This window comes from Leucoraja erinacea, chromosome 2, assembly GCF_028641065.1.
Source record: "Leucoraja erinacea ecotype New England chromosome 2, Leri_hhj_1, whole genome shotgun sequence".
Classification (NCBI taxonomy): Eukaryota; Metazoa; Chordata; class Chondrichthyes; order Rajiformes; family Rajidae; genus Leucoraja; species Leucoraja erinaceus.
The window spans coordinates 16,485,523-16,504,967 of NC_073378.1; the positions used below are offsets into that span (position 1 = coordinate 16,485,523).

General features: G+C 44.1%; 1 protein-coding gene across 3 annotated transcripts in view; it reads right to left on the reverse strand.

Annotated features, from left to right (window-relative positions):
* Positions 1-19,445, reverse strand: part of apbb1ip (amyloid beta (A4) precursor protein-binding, family B, member 1 interacting protein) — a 168,363-nt gene that overhangs the window by 91,169 nt on the left and 57,749 nt on the right. For 2 of the 3 annotated variants that reach the window (XR_008725163.1, XM_055652165.1), the window contains exons 1-3: positions 15,839-16,172; positions 13,040-13,108; positions 7,437-7,527 (exon numbers count right to left, since the gene is read on the reverse strand). Coding sequence is in view for 2 of the 3 variants with exons in the window: in XM_055652165.1 (XP_055508140.1) it covers positions 7,437-7,527; positions 13,040-13,108 (160 nt within the window). In the remaining variant the exon portion in view is untranslated. Of the gene's footprint in view, positions 1-7,436; positions 7,528-13,039; positions 13,109-15,838; positions 16,173-19,445 lie in introns of those variants that run through there. The other variant, XM_055652177.1, reaches the window with a different exon arrangement.

Genomic DNA, 19,445 nt, shown 5'->3' on the forward strand with positions numbered 1-19,445 from the left:
TGCCACATCTAACTCCCTCTTAAATATAGCCAATTAACTGGCCTCGACTACCCTCTGCGGCAGAGAGTTCCAGAGATTCACCACTCTCTGTGTGAAAAAAGTTCTTCTCATCTCGGTTTTAAAGGATTTCCCCCTTATCCTTAAGCTGTGACCCCTTGTCCTGGACTTCCCTTACATCGGGAGCAATCTTCCTGCATCTAGCTTGTCCAACCCCTTAAGAATTTTGTAAGTTTCTATAAGATCCCCCCTCAATCTCCTAAATTCTAGAGAGTATAAACCAAGTCTATCCAGTCTTTCTTCATAAGATTGTCCTGACATCCCAGGAATCAGTCTGGTGAACCTTCTCTGCACTCACTCTATGGCAATAATGTCCTTCCTCAGATTTGGAAGGACATTACCTCCAACCCCCCTCATATTCTATCATTAACTGCACACAGAGGCCAGTTAAAATTCTAATCTATCTTTAGGATGTGGAGGAAACCAAAAGTAAAGTTTTCAAAAAAGAAGCCACTAAGAGAAGAAGATGGAGTAGGAAAGCTTTGTCTTATGCCACACCAAGGTGACAGCTGCTGCCAGTTGTGTTAATGACCAATGTTGCTGGCTCTAAAACTGATTTAAAGCCTGCGTGTAAAATGTACACATCATAACTGGCACTGAAATATAACGGCTTCTGTGAAGTTACGAGATGAGAAGAAATTTTTTCACACAAAGAGTGGTGAATCTCTGGAACTCTCTGCCACAGAGGGTAGTTGAGGCCAGTTCATTGGCTATATTTAAGAGGGAGTTAGATGTGGCCCTTCTGGCTAAGGGGATCAGGGGGTATGGAGAGAAGGCAGGTACAGGATACTGAGTTGGATGATCAGCCATGATCATATTGAATGGCGGTGCAGGCTCGAAGGGCCGAATGGCCTACTTCTGCACCTAATTTCTATGTTTCTATGTTTCTATATTGTCGGAAATTTCTGACAATGTCTTTAACCATTTCGGTTGCCTGTTCATTGCTAATATAATCTAATTGTAATTGCTTACATGAGGAATTTAACTGTGTGGAAAACTTTGCAATCTCCGTGGCACTGAGATCTATGTATAACGGAGCCGATGCCATAGAGGAAAACAATATTCATTGGTCAATGTTGTAAATGTAGTCAAATAGAACAAGGAAGCACATGTAAGACTTAGGAAGCTGAAGTTGAACAGGGCCTGTAGATGGGCCCCTGAAATAATTCAAATTGAATCAAGAGTCACAATGGGTCATGAAAAGTCCTTGGCGAGTACGATTAAGGAACACTATAAGGCAATTTATAAATACATTTAAAACAAGTGAGTGGTTAGGGAGAAGGTAGGACCACCCAAGGACAAAGGAGGGAATTTATGCCTGTAGCCAGAAGAAGCTGGTGAGGTACTAAATGACTAAATGGTGAGGTACTATTGGCATTCACTAAGGAAAAGGTTGACAGAGGATATTGAAATCTGAGTGGGGTACACCAATACTGAGTGGGGTACACCAATACTGAGTGGGGTACACTGAGTGAGGCATATTGAGCTCAAGAAGGCTGAGGTGTGGGATTTATTGGAGAATATTAAGATAGATTAGTCCCTAGTCATTGATGGGCCCATATTATAGAAGTAGTCAAGAGACAAGATTGCTGGGGCCATGAGCGAGTGTTTTGTATCCTCTCTAACCACTGGCAAGGTGTCGGAGACTGGAGAATACCCAAAGTTGGTCCTTTTTAAAAAAACTGGTAAGGTATAATCTAATAAATTATAAGCCAGTAAGATGAGCCTTAATAAACAAGGTATTGGAAAGGTTTATTTTTGAAATTGTGAGATGCTGAGATCTATGGGTCAGAGAGCTTACGTGGAAACTTGACCATGATGATATCAACATTAAGATACTGTTAAAATGAATGGTTTCAGTAACTGACCCAACACTTCCAAGCACATTGACTATCTCAATCCAGTTCTATTAAAATTGGACAAGGGTTGGTTTGAGGCAACCTATGTTATCCTATGTCTGAGCTATAAGGGAAAGGAATGGAGGGTTATGGTCTGAACGCAGGTGTATGGGACTAGGGGAGAATACGTGTTCAGCACGGACTAGAAGGGTCGAGATGGCCTGTTTCCGTGCTGTAATTGTTAGAAACATAGAAACATAGAAATTAGGTGCAGGAGTAGGCCATTCGGCCCTTCGAGCCTGCACCGCCATTCAATATGATCATGGCTGATCATCCAACTCAGTATCCTGTACCTGCCTTCTCTCCATACCCTCTGATCCCCTTAGCCACAAGGGCCACATCTAACTCCCTCTTAAATAAATATAGCCAATGAACTGGCCTCATTGGTCAGCACGGGCAAGTTGGGCTGAAGGGCTTGTATCCGTGCTGTGTAACTCCATGAGTCTAACTGGTCACCCAGGACTTGATGGGCTGAAGGGCCTCTTCCATGCCGTATGATTCCAGAAAAATGAAGGCACTTAATGAACACTAAAGGCACGAATGTGCCAGACTCTCGTACCTCAGTCCTTCAATCCTGTTCATTTAAGGCTGGATCGAACAGACCGAAAGGCCTCCTCCTGCACCTATTTTCTATGAGTGCAGCAGCGTCTATGGAGCGAAGGAAATAGGCAACGTTTCGGGCCGAAACCCTTCAGGAAGGAAATAGGTAACGTTTCGGGCCGAAACCCTTTCGGGTTTCGTCCCGAAACGTTGCCTATTTCCTTCGCTCCATAGATGCTGCTGCACCCGCTGAGTTTCTCCAGCACTTTTGTCTACCTTCGATTTTCCAGCATCTGCAGTTCCTTCTTAATTATATGGTTATATGGTTATATGGTTGTATGGTTATAAGGAGAGGTTTAGTAGGCTGGGTCTCTATTTCTTGGAGTGCAGGAGGATGAGGGGTGATCTTATAGAGGTGTATAAAATCATGAGAGGAATAGATCGGGTAGACGCACAGAATCTCTTGCCCACAGTGGAGGAATTGAGGACCAGAGGACAGGTTCAAGGTGAATGAGAAAAGATTTAATAGGGATCTGAGGGGTAACTTTTTCACGCAAAGGTTGGTTGGTGTATGGAACAAGTTGCTAGAGGAGGTAGTTGAGGCTGGGCCTATCCCAACGTTTAAGAAACAGTTGGACAGGTACACGGAAAGGACAAGTTTGGAGGGATATGGACCAAGCGCAGGCAGGTGAGACTAGTGTAGCTGGGACATGTTGGTCTGTGTGGGCAAGTTGGGCTGAAGGGCCTGTTTCCACACTGTATCACTCTATGATTCGATGACTCTTTCAGTTTTTTAACCTTTTAACATCCCACTTGACTCAAATACTGAGGGTACATTTTTCCCTAGTCTTTCTGCTTTCATTTCACCCTGAACTACCTGAATTGCTTTTCCTCTTTCTCAATACACTTATTTGCTTCCTTTTTAAGATGCTTGTACCTTCTACCCCGAGCTTGACATTTCTTTTTTTTTGTTAAGTTAAAGTATGTATTTCTCTTTCCCCCATGCTTCACATATGTACCAGAAAAGTCACATGTTCTTTCATTAATTGATCGTATTGGTATGTTTGTAGCATTTTAAATGTGTTACAAAACACAGTATATCTGTCTGTCTGTGACAGGTGCACTAGGGGCGCTGCCCTGGCAGCAGCCTCTACCTACAGCCTGTCTGTCATTTCCATCTTTTTTATTATTTTTAGTTAGTCCAAAGTCTGTTTTGGGGGGAAACTTTTACTTTTCTATGTGGGGGAGGGGGGCAGGGTAAGGGGGAAACCGTTTCCCAGTCTCTTCCTGGCGGGGACGCGACTATTTCTCCGAGTCGCGTCCTCGCCCCCCACCTCGCGGCCTACCAGCTGGATCGGAGCGGCCTTTCCTGCCGGGGACCGGGATCCGGACCAGGGCTGCTACAACGGCGGCGCAGCGCTGGAGTCACCGCGGAGCGGGCGATGCCTTCTTGGGTCGCCGTTGGAGCTCCGGAGCATTGGGCCGTTGCTCCAACATCGTGGAGCTCTGGTGCGGAGAGCTTCCAACGCGGGCGGCGCTGAACAACATCGTGGAGTCCTGGGGCGCCTTGCAGAGGGCCTACAGCAGCAGTCTCCACCCGGCGCGGCCTGCGGACTTTGGAAGCCGCCGACTCCGGTAGGAGGGGGCCGACTCTGGTGTCCACGCCGCTGAGGACGTCCCGCAGCCCCGACGTCGGACTTGTATCATCCCGGCGAGCGGTCCTGAACATCGGGCCGCCCGTAGCTGCAACTGTGGAGGGCTTGGGGAGACCCTGACCACGGGGAACAGTGGGAAGAGACTGACTTTGGTGCCTTCCCACACAGTGGGAAATTTTGGTTCTGCTGTGTGGGGATGTTTTGTGTGAATTCTATAGTGTGTTGAGTCCTGTTTATTTTTATTGTATGGCTGTATGGGAATTCATTTCACTGTGCCATCTGGCACACGTGACAATTAAATTCATCTTGTATCTTGTATCTTGTACTGGAAGGAGGCATTGTGGATCAGTGAAAAATATTTAGGAGGTGCATCAACATCTATATGGTGGTGAGGAATTGGAAGGGACATAATAGCTTTGGAAAATAAATGCTTTCATAGCCAAGTACATCTTCACACAATTAATCTGAAAATATTTGTTGTTAGAGAAAAATTGACTGAAGCTAAATTAATATTGGTGCTAATACTAAGGAGATATTTCATTTCTGTTATGCAGAAGCATAAATCTATCTTTATTTAAAGATCTCACGCCCTTGAAAAAGCGCAGAGGAGAATTTTGATTCTGGTCATTGAAAAAAATAAGATGTGAAGAAAGATTAATGCAATCTAGATATTTTCTTTGTAGCAGTACAGTATATCATGAACAGAGCACGCAAACATATGATTGTCTCGCCACAGAATAAGTAAAAATAAACAAAAAGCTAAACTGGAGGCTCTTTATCTAAGTGCATGCGGCTATTGTTACATGTAAGATGAATTGATGGTACAAAAGTAACAGGGTTTTATCCAATAGTTGTCCAGAAAAAATGGTTGCAAAATGACCAAAGTTTGTTAAATAAATATTCCATGATGCTTAACCTTTAAAATGGATATGAAAAATGGGAAATGAGCACATATCATACGGCTGGAGAGTGGAAGAATTTTAGCTAAAAAAAATCAAGCAGTGACAGGACTCTGAATTGAACCACGAAACAGCAAGCAGAAATTATCATTTTATTTGAAAAAAAAGTTTCCTTTCTGGAGTTCGGTGCTGGAACTTCTAGTGTTTATTGTACAAAATATGACTTGGACATAAAAGTAGACATGTTGGTTAATAAGTTTGCAGATGACACCAAAATTGATAGGGTGTGGTCAGTGAGGAATGTTGTCAAAGTATAGCAAGATATTGAGTGTAAGATCAAAGGGATCTTGTATGACAAGGTAGACGCTTCAGTGGTGGACACTGCCCACACAGGTACCGAACTCCCCACCATGGAGTTGGTAGGAGGTGCTGCCCCTAAAAGGCAGCCGATGTCATCAAGAACTCATATTGCCCTGGCCATGCTCTCATTTCACTCCTGCCATCGTGAAGAAGGCATAGCAGTCTGAAAATGTAACCTTCAAGTTCAGGAACAGCTTCTCGGGAAAGCAGACTATTGTCTAAATGGTGGCCGATTGGGAAAGGGGGAGATGCAGCGAGACCTGGGTGTCATGGTACACCAGTCATTGAAGGTAGGCATCCAGGTGCAGCAGGCAGTAAAGAAAGCGAATGGTATGTTAGCTTTCATTGCAAAAGGATTTGAGTATAGGAGCAGGGAGGTTCTACTGCAGTTGTACAGGGTCTTGGTTAGACCACACCTGGAGTATTGCGTACAGTTTTGGTCTCCAAATCTGAGGAAGGACATTATTGCCATAGAGGGAGTGCAGAGAAGGTTCACCAGACTGATTCCTGGGATGTCTGGACTGTCTTATGAAGAAAGACTGGATAGACTTGGTTTATACTCTCTAGAATTTAGGAGATTAAGAGGGGATCTTATAGAAACTTACAAAATTCTTAAGGGGTTGGACAGGCTAGATGCAGGAAGATTGTTCCCGACGTTGGGGAAGTCCAGGACAAGGGGTCACTGCTTAAGGATAAGGGGGAAATCCTTTAAAACTGAGATGAGAAGAACTTTTTTCACACAGAGAGTGGTGAATCTCTGGAACTCTCTGCCACAGAGGCCAGTTCATTGGCTATATTTAAGAGGGAGTTAGATGTGACCCTTCTGGCTAAGGGGATCAGGGGGTATGGAGAGAAGGCAGGTACGGGATACTGAGTTTGGATGATCAGCCATGATCATATTGAATGGCGGTGCAGGCTCGAAGGGCCGAATGGCCTACTCCTGCACCTAATTTCTATGTTTCTATGTTTCTATGTTTCTTCCCAACAACCATCAGGTTCTCAAAAATTACAAACATTAACTAAACTACGAACTACGAATTGTCTTGTCTGAACTATGAACCTCCGGCTTTTGTTGAGAACTAATATTATTTTGCTTTAATTCGTTGAAGTGTTTTTTGTTTATGGTGCCATCTAGGAGTACTGTTGTTGTTTACAGACCTGTTATGCTGGGTTTTTTTTGTTTCAAATTACAATTAAACATTCTTGACCCCTGGTTGGGAGTCCAGAACCAGGATTGCTATCTCAAAATAAACAGGTGGTTATTCAGGATAGAGGTGTGAAGAAATATCATCACAGAAAGCAGTACGTTTTTGGAATGTACCGCCTAAGGGAGCTGTGTAGGCTGAATATATTCAAGACAGATCGATGGTTTTTTATTAGGTAGTAAAGTAATTGAGGGATAGGGGGCTGTTATAGCAAAGTGGTGAGGTAAAATATCTGCTACAATCTTACTGAATGGGGAATTGATACAAGGATCTGAATAGCCTCATAATGTCCATTAGCACAAACTGATGTTTCCAGTGCAGACAAGTAGAAACTGCAAAGGTTGAGATACAAAGATGATGCTCCTAAAAATGAACAAATTCACAGTAGAAATATGAGGTCACACTAAACATTCCATTCGAAGACTATGTGTGTTTGTATTTTAATGTAAACCATTTGAACCATTTAATATAAACCATATATACCAGCGGATATAGGTTTAAATTGAAGGGGAAAAGATTTAATTGGCATCTGAAGGGTAACTTTTTCACACAAAGGGTGGTGGGTGTATGGAACGAACTGCTAGAGGAGGTAGTGGAGGCAGGGACTATCGCAACATTTAAGAAACAATTAGACAGGGTACATGGATAGGATAGGTATAGAGGGATATGGACTAAATGCAGACAAGTGGGACTAGAGCAGCTGGGACATATTGGCAAGTGTGGGCAAGTTGAAGGGCCTGTTTCCATGCTGTATGACTCTATGACACTATAAACCATTTATATCAAATACATTTCAGATCACATTGTTTTATGTGCTCTTACCATTTTCATCCGTAAAGCCAATGGAGAAGTTGAACCCTGTGTTGTGACTGGGTTTTATCGGTTCAGGTGGATTGTCATCTACCCCTAAGCTCTGTATGAAGATAGGAACAGTAAACATTTTAATGTATTTAAATCATAGAGCAACAAAAGAAAATGATGTTGATTGTAATATATTTCAGATGTTAAATTGAGAAAACGATTAACATCTAGGCTTATTAAGACAAACATCGCTCTCCAAGTATGAGCTTTCTTCAGCGCCTGAGTGCTCATCTTACCATGTCATCATGAAACGTGAACAACCTCAAATTTGTGCTACCTATGTAAGTTATGAAACGTTGAGAAGGATGTGGGCCCAATGCAAGCTGGTGGTACTAGTGTAGATGGGGCATCCCGATTGGCATGAGTAAGCTGAGCTGAAAGGCCTGTTTCCATATTGTATGACTCTCTGTAAACAGCTAGATGCTATGACGCTATGACCTATGCAAACAGTATGATCAAAAATCTGAAATGATTGCAATAATTATCAATTATTATTAATTTTGTACTTAATAGCTACGCTCCTTGGGATTTAAATTGTTTTGCCACCATTATGAGCTGTTGTAGCCACAATCTGGATGCACGGACTCTGCTTCTGCTTAGTATTTAGGCTGGCATGGGAGTGGTGCTGCAGGTTCAGTCCCAGGCAGCTGACCAGTAGCAGACAGCAGCCTAATGGTGTCATCAATGCCAAGCTTATTGGCAGTGCAGATCTGAGGAGAGTGGGTAGGGGCATATTGTGTGTGAGTTTAGCTTAGAGATACAGCACAGAAACAGGCCCATCGGCTCACCAAGTCCGTACCGACCAGCGATCCCCATCCACTAACGCTACCCTACACATTAGGGACAATTTATCATTTTTACCAAAGCCAATTCACCTACAAACCTGTATGTAGTTGAAGTGTCGGAGAAAACCAGTGTACCCAGCGAAAACCCATGTAGTCACAGGGAGAATGCACAAACTCTGTGCACCCGTAGCCAGGTTCAAACCCAGGTCTCTGCCGTTGTAAAGCAGCAACTCCACCACTGAGCGATGGTGCCGCCCTTAAAGGGAAACCAGGGGCATGGTCACTTGGAAACAGGCGGTGAGGAGAGATTAATTTTGTGGAATGAAGGGCAGCACATCCAGCTCACTCTGACCCATCTCCTCACTCAAAGCAACTTTTTAAAATTCTCTTTTGATGAACATTTTTAGGGGCTGATGGTTAGCATGATCGATTGAAGGGTAGAATAGACAGAGATTGGGTCGTATTGGCTCAGCCCAAATGTCAATAGATGTCATAGTTGACAGAGAACCAGACATTTGCATATCTAAATGAAACCCTTCACCCTATTTCAAGGTCTTCCTGTGAGGAGCACATTGGGTCCAGTGTGTCTTCTAGATTTCAGTGGACCCGGACGTGGACATCACCACTGCCATTCCCTTCTTGGCCGGTGATGGGGAGTGGATAAGGGACTGGGGAAAGGAGGGCAAGGGGAAGTGTAGTTAGACAGATGTTGGAATGGGTGGGTGTGGGTGTCCGGAGGAGATAATGTGCCCCGATGCTATGCTGCATTGAAGCCGGAGATTAAAATGTCTTACAGCCCAGTTTTGAATTCAGCTAATACTGGCCTGCTGAAGTCATGGTACACCAAGAACAGGTGCACAGCGTATGTTAGCTTTTTTGCAAGTTCCTGATCAGATTGCGTACAAATTTGGACATTATTGCCATAAAGTGGTTGCTCTTATCAGGACGGCTCAGTTTTTGAATTCAGGAGACTGAGAGGGGACTTAACAAAAACCTTTTATTACAATTTTTGCACCTAATTTCTATGTTTCTATGTTTCCAACCTTTTATTACAATTTTTATATTAGATAATCTCGCACAGTGTAAATTGCAAATCAAATTTCAATTAATTAATTGGTTCCTTCAGGCTGCCTTCCACACGTTGTCATTTATTTAAGCATCTAACCCATGGCTGATCATCCAACTCAGTAATTCTTCACTTCCTGTGAGGGAGAATGAGACTGATGTCTAGGCACTAAGTTAGAGATTGTTATTGAATAATATACTGGAGAAACCAGTGAAACTTCTCAGAAGGACACTAAAGAGATATGTAATAACATGTTATGGTAATCAAAGCACTGGGCTGATTGAAGCAAGGGTGGTGCATAGTTAGTAGGGAGATTATACAGCAACTGCTGATGGTTTCTACAGGGGCTGCAGCTTCCACCTGTCACTTCCACCCACAGTGCCATTCCACCACGAATCCCACTGTTGCATTGGGTTCCAGAGTGAACAGGATCTCCAGCCACTCAGTCATTGAAATAACTTCAAATGAGTGGGTGAGCACACCCATCTCTTCATCTCATCTCACTTTTCCCATGTAGAATTGGAGTAACTTTCTCTCGCGAGCAGCACAGTGGCATAGCTGGTAGAGATGCTGCCACACAGTGCCAGAGGCTCAGGTTTGATTCTGACCTCTGGTGCTATCTATGTGGAGTTTGCACATTCCCCTTGTGACCCACATGTGTTTCGGATAGGTGCTCCAGTTTCGTCCCACATCCCAAATACCTGTGGGTTTGCGGTTAATTGGTGACTGTAAAATTGCCCTTGGAGTATGGTGGATAGGAAAGTGGGATAGAAACATAGAAACATAGAAACATAGAAAATAGGTGCAGGAGTAGGCCATTCGGCCCTTCGAGCCTGCACCGCCATTCAATATGATCATGGCTGATCAGCCAACTCAGTATCCTGTACCTGCTTTCTCTCCATACCCCCTGATCCCTTTAGCCCCAAGGGCCACATCTAACTCCCTCTTAAATCTAGCCAATGAACTGGTCTCAACTACCTTCTGTGGCAGAGAATTCCAGAGATTCACCACTCTCCGTGTAAAAAATGTTTTTCTCATCTCGGTCCTAAAAGATTTCCCCTTTATCCTTAAACTGTGACCCCTTGTTCTGGATTTCCCCAACATTGGGAACAATCTTCCTGCATCTAGCCTGTCCAACCCCTTAAGAATTTTGTAAGGTTCTATAAGATCCCCCCTCAATCTTCTAAATTCTAGCGAGTACAAGCCGAGTCTATCCAGTCTTTCTTCATATGAAAGTCCTGACATTCCAGGAATCAGTCTGGTGAATCTTCTCTGTACTCCCTCTATGGCAAGAATGTCCTTCATACAACTAGTGTGAATTGGTTAGCTGGTCAGAGTGGACTTAATGTGCTGAATGACCTGTTTCCATGTTATATCTCTCAAACTAAAACTAAAGATGTCATGTTAATAAACGTTTCAGCAATTGTTTGGAGGGAGAAATTGAACCCATTGCGCTTAATGTCTAATGTTTCAGCTCGTCCCAAACCTGTGATTGCAAGCCCTTTGCAGAGCCAACATAATGTGTGCAATCATCGTACCAAGTCCCCTGACTATTCACTCATCACCCCAAGATAGTGATTCAATGAGCTTCCATAACACACAATGTGATACTGTCAGCTCTCCCTCTCTCTGAATTTCGGAGCGAGGGAGAGCAATCTACTGTCACAATAGGAAGTGTTCACAGCTGCAGTTCTGACTGACCGCACATAGGAACTGGAGCTGCAGCTGGAGGATGTCAGGTTTGTCCGCAAAGCTGACGGCTTCATACAGAAGACTTTTGGCGAGGTGGCCATTCACAAGGTGCAGGCGCAAAGTAGACGGGTGACCACCAGGAATGTGAACCAGACTGGGCAGGAATCATCTGTGGCCATTCCCCTCCAAAACAAGTAAATCCTTTTGGATACTGTTGGGGGAGGGGATGAGAGTTCAGAGGAGAACAACAGCAGCAGTCCAATCTGTGGTACCAAGACTGGATCCACCAGGAATGTGAAAGGGACTGATCAGGAATCATCTGTGGCCATTCTCATCCAAAACAAGTAGATCATTACAGTAGATGCAACCCAATACAATAATCCGATCTGTGATACAAAGACTGGGTCCCAAGCAGAGCAGGATAAGGTAAAGTCAGACAAGTCTACAGTGATAGGAGATCCATTAGTTAGGGAGACAGACAGTAGATTCTGTGGGACTCCAGGTTGGTGCGTTGCCTCGTTGGTGCTGGAGCCCAGGATGTCTTGGAATAGCTGCAGAACATTCTCAAGGGGAAGGGTGAATGGACAGAAGTCATTGAGTATTGAGTGAGGAATGACGGTGGAATTGCAATGGCAGGAATTTCTGGGCATAATCCGGAAGACGCAGGATCATTTCATTCCAAAAAGGAAGAAAGATTCCAAGGGGAGTAGGAGGCAACTGTGGCTGTCTGTCCCGCTGAGTTACCCCAGCGTTTTGTGTCTATCTTCGGTTTAAACCAGCATCTGCAGTTCCTTCTTACACATGTAATATTGACGAACATTCTTACATTGAGATCTATATTTATATACAGATGGTACATAGCCATCTTTTTTGCATAGGCAACTGATAGACAGTTTTATTTGATTCCAATTTTTGATAAAGGTTCTATCAGAAAGAGAGAGTTATGAGTCTGTCCCACTTGACAATTTTTTAGGCCACTGCCGGCGACTGTCATTGTCGTAGCAGGTCGCCGAAAAACGGGCGCTAACCTACGTCATCCTGGCGACAACCTACGACAGCACCTACGTCATGGGAAGACAAGCTACACTCATTGGCGTCAAACCCACCTTCGCCGAAAAAATGTCAACATGTTGAAAATTTAGCGGTGATCAGAAAGACGCTACGATTTTTTGTGCAAAATAGAGAGAGGAGGACTACTCCCGGCGAGTTACAGATATGGTTGGCAAACTAGTCGCCTGGACTTGATAGAGTCTAAAAAAAATCGCCTGGAAAAACTGAGAGTAGGGAAGATTCAAGAAAGGGGACATGACATGATAATTAAGTGACTGAAGTTTCACACAGTGAGAAGTGGGGACAGGGGACAGGACAGGGGCCATGAAATAAGTGACTGAGTTTAGGGGAGCTCTTAAAGATAGCAGTGAAGGTGGTGGAGGAGTCAATTGGATAGTTATATGGATGGGAAGGGAATGGAGGGTTATGGTCTGAGCGCAGGTATATGGGAATAGGGGAGATTATGGGTCGGCACGGACTAGAAGGGTCGGATGGCCTGATCGTGCCATGATCACATTGATAATGGCAAGGGATGAGAAGGCTCGAAGGGCTGAATCAGCCATGATCACCTCGAACTGAATGGCTTGCACCTACTAGCTATTGTCTATTGTCAATAACAAGATTTTATTTGAATGCACTGTTGTGACTTTGCTAATCACCTGCAATTATAATTCTATGTTATCCTTTGATGTTGCCACAACCAAAACTGTATAATCCTTCCGTTTCTTTCTTCTGCATTTTGAAAAAAACCCCAAATCATTATCCAAAGAAAAAGGGAAATCCCTTCATTAATGTCAGCCATAGGTTGACATAATCAGGGCTTCCATGGTTTCATTATCAAACACAAACAAAAACATTTCATTGGAATATTTCTCTCCTCTCTGTCAGATTCTTCCTGCCATCCTCTGATCAATTCCAAGTGGTGCGGTCCTTTGATAATGTAAAGTTGTTCATTTTAAAAGCCAACTAACCTGTGTTAGCAAGTCCATCTCTCCAAGGAGGTCACTGAACATGGCATCGATGTCATCACTGGACTCCATCTGTAAAGGACAAAGTATTCAATAATTGGTGGTGTTATATGGTTAACCAAACCAAACGTCAGGAGCTGAGTACAATCAGAGGCTGACTATCGGGCACCTATTTAGTGATAGTGACTAAAGGTAAATTTCTCCCTATCTTTTATTTTCTAAAAATCAAATAAGTATTGAATTGTTTGAACTAAACTGGTAACTTTTTTTAATTTCTAATTTTTCACCTTTATTTCATGTGATTCTCTACTCTTTTCATTTTGCAGTTCCCCAGAATCCATTACCTACTGAGGCACCTTGTCAAAAAACAGCCATAAATGTGCTTTGTCATACTGAAACAGGACCAGAATGTGTTCTTGAAGAGAGATGATCGCCTGCAGAGTCACCAAGCTGGTGCTGGGAGGTGAGATTAGGCCAGGTATCTCTTTATGGCACCAACATGATGTATCGAAAGGTTTCCTTCGAGGCCGTAAATGTTATATTATTCTTTTCTGTGATGAGAAGGTTAATTAAGTAAAGATTTGCTTAATTGCATGCAATTTCATGCAATTTGTCCGCTGATGAACTATTTCACGCAATACAGTTCAGTACAAGTCCCAGATCAATTCTTGGTCATTGCTGTATTGCATGAAATAGTTCATCACCGGACAAATTGATTCTCATTTAATCCAACAGGTCAACATGCTCCAGTGGGAATATTGCATCGCGATCAGAAACAGAAAATCCGGTCTAATTTTACTCCTCCTTGTCTTGTGATACTGATATTAATTACACATCTCCTCCTGTAACTCCGGATGAGATTAACTAATGTAGCAATGACCAGGAATTGACCTGGGACTTGTCCTGAACTGTATTGCATGAAATAGTAAATTCACACATTGAGCCAATACAGTGCAGTTTCACGGATATAACAATTTGAAACCACTGCTCTGAGAGACTAGGAAATGGAAGGCTGAGGAGGAAGTCTGAAAGAAGTGCATTTGAATGACCCTGGCATAGAAGACCATGCCTTAGTGCTGGAAGATGGCATTAATATGGATGGGTACCCTTTCCACAGGTCAACATGGATGTAGTGGGCTGAATGGCCTTTGCCATACTGTATGATGCCGAAAGATATCATAACAAGTTGTTACTACTGCCCTTTAAATGATGTCTGGTTGTGGGTGAGAGAATGACTACAACCAGGAAGCCTGAGTCGATGTTCATGATCAACCTAAATGGTGAATGGAGGTCGGTTTTCATGGCTGTGGAGAAGTTTGACTGGGTGGTTTGGAAGAGTTGAAAATGTTCTTTAGAGTATTTTTCAAAAGAAGCCATTTCATCGGAACCTTCAACTCCATCTTTGCTTTCATGCTTTCCAGTCCTTGTTAAACGCTGGAGGCTTCAGAGCCTCTTCCACATTATACTGTGAGAGCCCAGTTTAAATTCCTTATATTTCATCTGTTCATAGTGGAAAACTGGGAGATCCCTGTTATTGTGCGAATAGCCAATTAGGAGCACAATCCATGGGTTACACTATTTGACCTATTCCACGCAGCAGGGTTGGAGATTGCATGGAGTTGCAGTAACATTGAGGGTGTGGGCAATATCCCACTCCATCGATACTTGCTGAGCTTCAGTGGTTAAAAGCCCAGTCCCACTGTACGAGAGCTCTCCCGAGTTTTAAAAAAATCAAACTCGTGGTAAGCACGGAGAATGAACGTGGCGGGTACGTCGGAGCGCGGGGACGTCTCTTAGCGGCTCGTTACGCTAACGGCAGGTACTCGGGAAGACTCACTAACGGCAGGTACTCAGGAAGACTCGTGGAGATTTTTCAACATGTTGAAAAATGTCCACGAGAGCCCAGAGTACCGACGAGTGGCCATTACCGTAAATCTCCGAGTTCGAATCAGGGCAAACGCGGGAGAACTCTTGGAATGAACTCGTACCGTGGGACAGGGCTTTTAGGCATTTTGAGCACAATACAAAATGCTGGAGAACCCTTGTTCAGACCCTACCCAACTTGAAACGTCACCTATCCATGTCCTCCAGAGATGCTGTCAGATCCGTATCATTACTCCAGCAATTGGTATTTTACTCAGGATTTCAACATCTGCAATTTCTTGTGTCTAAACACTCTTTTTTTAGACAAGTAAAATGTGCTGGTGGTCTTAATGTTACAGAGAGGTTATCAAATTAAAACTAACCATCACTTAAAGAATTAGCTGTGGCTCCGTACAATAAAACTGTGCGCAGCAGTCAGAACAATAAATGATAGATCGGTTCATCCCTGCTATCAATGGTCAGTGTCCCGAGAACTGCACTGGAAGCAGTATGTGATCCTAGACAAACTAATATTGTCTATGTACAATGTTACCTAGACATTGTTACCATTGTCTAGCGAACAATTCAGGTTATCTCTGAAGCCCACAGATAGCCAGACAGCACAGAAAATCTGAAACTTTCAAAAGTGTTGTTGTTTTTCAGTTTTCAGTGATTATTCCGTGCTCCACCCATGCCTTTAACTGTTGTTTCCTGCATCAACATGGTTCTGATAAAGATTTTGTACTTGCACACGGAAGGAAATGAAAAAGCGAAAAGCAAAAGGATTTGTAACCCCAGCTTCTTTATGAAAATAGACTTTTGACACCAGAAGAGAAACAAGCAAGTGTATCGTTCTCTAGCAATGAGACTGTAGCCAGGAATCTGTATTTCATGCACAAATAAAAACAAAAATAACAATAAAAGAAAAATAAATCTCACCTTCACGTGCAATTTAATACCAATGTAGGTCACTTCACTGAACTGATATGAGATGCCAGTATCAAGTCAGGAGAGCAGATTGAAATAGCAGCAACTTAATGTGCATTTCAGCAACACATTGTACAGCCTAATTAAGGTAAATACAGTTCGCTGAAGCTGCCGCTACAAGCTCGGACATGGATAAAGAATGTTGTGTCAAGATTCAGGTAGACTTGAAGTACTGCTGTGTTCCAACAAGCCAACGTCATGAATACCACATGCATTGAAGCTGCATGTTTTAGTTTGGTGTGTGTTTGATTGGATTATGTTCCTCATCCATAACATGTTACAGCAGGCAAACTCTTGGCTTTGTCCTCTTAACTGAGAGAATTAAATACCACAATGTAAAGCAGGAAATAGGAGAAGTACAAACCTTGTTTATGAAGTAAGGTGTATGGCAAATGGAATTACATTTATATTAGTTATGAAATTAAAAGTTCCACAATTATTCAGATATATTTTGGATGCAGGACAACTTCAATCACCATTCCTACCTTCTCTCAGTTTGACAGACTTGTTAGTCAGGCAACTTCCAAAACTGAAGGTCAATTACTTATTGCCCAGCCTAAGCTCGGGTTGTTTTGTTTGGACCAGAGGAGGCTGTACTAAATAAAACAACCCCATACTTTATCTGGGCCCCTTGTGGGGAGATTTAACTGAGACGTAGTCACAAGGGGCCCAGATAACGTAAGTAGGCAAATATGATAGAATTAATTTGCATTTGCATCTAGAAGAAACACCAAGCTTCTTAGGTGCTTGAGAGCTAATGGCTGCTTAGGGATACTCATCATGTGAGGGAAATCATATCTCACGGATTTGATTAAGTATTTTGAAGGTCCTGCCGGGAGGACGATATGATGGAACCTGTGAAATATTTTTCTGGGAAGACTGTCAAATTTATTTGGCAGAATCTCTCATCATTAGAACACACCAACAAGAACCAACCCCTCACTTAGCTGGCAGTGAGAGGAGCCCTCATCATCAGATCCTTCATGCCTAGTAGGAATCTCACTCCCAAAGCCCAAGGTAGGTGGCGCGACTCTCGTCAGCAGCGGCCTCTGCAGCCCGTCTGCGTTTTTATTATTTTTTGTCTATGTTTTTATGTAGTTTTTTGTTATTTTTTGTTGGGGGGTGTGTGTGGGGGGGGGGGGGGGGGGGGGGGGGGGGGGGGGGGGGGGGGGTGGGGTGGGAGGGGAGGGGGGGGTAACTTTTAATCTCTCCCTGCACGGGAGACCCGACCTTTTCTTTGTCGGGTCTCCATTGTAGTTGGGGCTGCAACGAGGAGCGGCCTCCAACAGGAAGACCGGGGGCTCTGGTGCCGACGACTCACCTAACCGTCGCGGAGCTGGCCGAGTCCGGAGCGGGTGGAGCGGTGGTGGAGCGCTGCTGCAGCCCGACCTCCGGAGATTCGGAGGCTGCTACTGCGGGTCTGGCGGACGGCGGCACCGGGAGCCCGCGGGTCCCTGGAGGGAGACCGCTTTTCAGGGCTCCCACAACGGCGACTTCTCCCGCCCGAGTTGCAGGGTCGAAGAGCTCCTGGAGCGGGGCCTTACAGCACCGCCCCGCGCAGCTTGGAATGGCCGCAGGACTCTGCGAGCGCATGCCGGGGGCTCTAACACCAAGACCCGGTATGCGACCTTGCACCACCCGGCGTGGCTTTAATGGCCGCGGGACAATCGCCATCGCCAGCCGGGGGCTTTGACTTTTACTCTGACATCGGGGGAGGGGGGAGAGTGCAGTGGAGAGATAAGTTTTTTTTGGCCTTCCATCACAGCGATGTGATGGATGTTTATGTAAAGATATGTTGTGTCTTGGGTCTATTTGTTTGTAAAGTATGGCTGCAGAAACGTCATTTCGTTTGGACCTCAAGGGGTCCAAATGACAAATAAATTGAATCTTGAATCTTGAATCTTGAAAGCTTGCTGCTGTTAAGATGGCGGGAGTGTGGTGACATGATTGTCCACTTCCGTGTAGACTGTACTTTTGTCAAGAAAGTCAGGAAAAGGATGCAAGTGTCCTTGCAGCTGTGTAACAGAGAACTCTCTGATCTATAGCTGCTCTGAGGGATGCCTTCCAAGATAGGCATCAACATCATTATATTAGCATGGGTAGAGGATTGGCTAACAAATAGGAAGCAGAGAGTGGGGATAAATGGTTCATACTCGGGATGGCAACCGGTAACTAGCGGGGTTCCGCAAGGGTCGGTGCTGGGACCCCAGTTGTTCACAATTTATATAAATGATTTGGAGGAGGGAACCAAGTGTAATATATCAAAATTTGCGGACGATACAAAAATGGGAGGAAAAGTAGGGGATGAGGAGGATAGGAAGAGTCTGCAAAAGGATATAGATAAGCTAGGTGAGTGGGCAACAACTTGGCAGATGAAATTTAATACTAATAAATGTGAAGTCATTCACTTTGGGAAAAAAAATGATAGGGCAAGTTATTTTCTAAATGAGGAGGAGCTGCGTTGTAATGCAACGCAAAGGGATCTAGGGGTATTAGTACATGAATCACTGAAAGTTAGTAAGCAGGTGCAGCAAAGAATCAGGAAGGCTAATGGAGTTTTGGCCTTTATTGCTAGGGGGATTGAGTATAAAAACATGGAGGTCTTGCTGCAGCTGTACACAATATTAGTGAGACCACATTTGGACTACTGTGTACAGTTCTGGGGTCCATACTTAAGAAAGGATGTACTAGCCCTGGAGGCAGTGCAGCGAAGGTTTACAAGATTAATTCCTGCAATGAGGGGATTGACATATGAGGAAAGGTTAAGTAGGCTGGAACTCTACTCTTTGGAGTTTAGAAGAATGAGAGGCGATCTCATTGAAACATATAAGATCGTGAGGGGCCTGATAGAAGGGGTGGATGCCCCGAGGATGTTCCCAATGATCGGGGAAACTAGAACTAGGGGACATAGTTGCAGAATAAGGGGGGGCTCTTTTAAAACTGAGATGAGGAAGAACTTCTTCACCCAGAGGGTGGTTAATTTATGGAATTAACTGCCCCAGGGAGCAGTGGAAGCAGAAACTTTAAATATTTTAAGACTAAAATAGATGGTTTTTTAGCTGCCAAGGGGATAAGGGGCTACGGGGAGAGGGCAGGGATATGGACCTAGGTATGGTTAGTATAGTAAGACCCGAGTGATCTCCTGGACAAGTGTCGATCGCCTAGAATGGGGTTGGAGAGGAATTTCCCGGATTTTTTTCCCGAATTGGACCTGGGTTTTTATCCGTTTTTTTGCCTCCCCCAGGAGATCACGAGGTTCTTGGGGTGGAGAGGGGTGATAGCGGTATAAAGGGGAGGGTAGTGTCTTGTGTTCTGTGTCTTGTGTCTACTGTTTGTGGGTAAGTGTGTCTGTTTAGTGTTCAGCCATGAGCGAATGGCGGTGCGGGCTCGATGGACCTGGTGGTCTGCTCTCGCACCTACTTTCTATGTTTCTATGTAACTGTTGCTGGAAGAAGATTCAACTTGGTGAAAGGTACATTTTAGTCTGCCCAAAACGTGTTGGTTTTCCAGTGCAACACGATGTCCTTAAGAGATTACTGTCAATTGGCACATTCCAGGC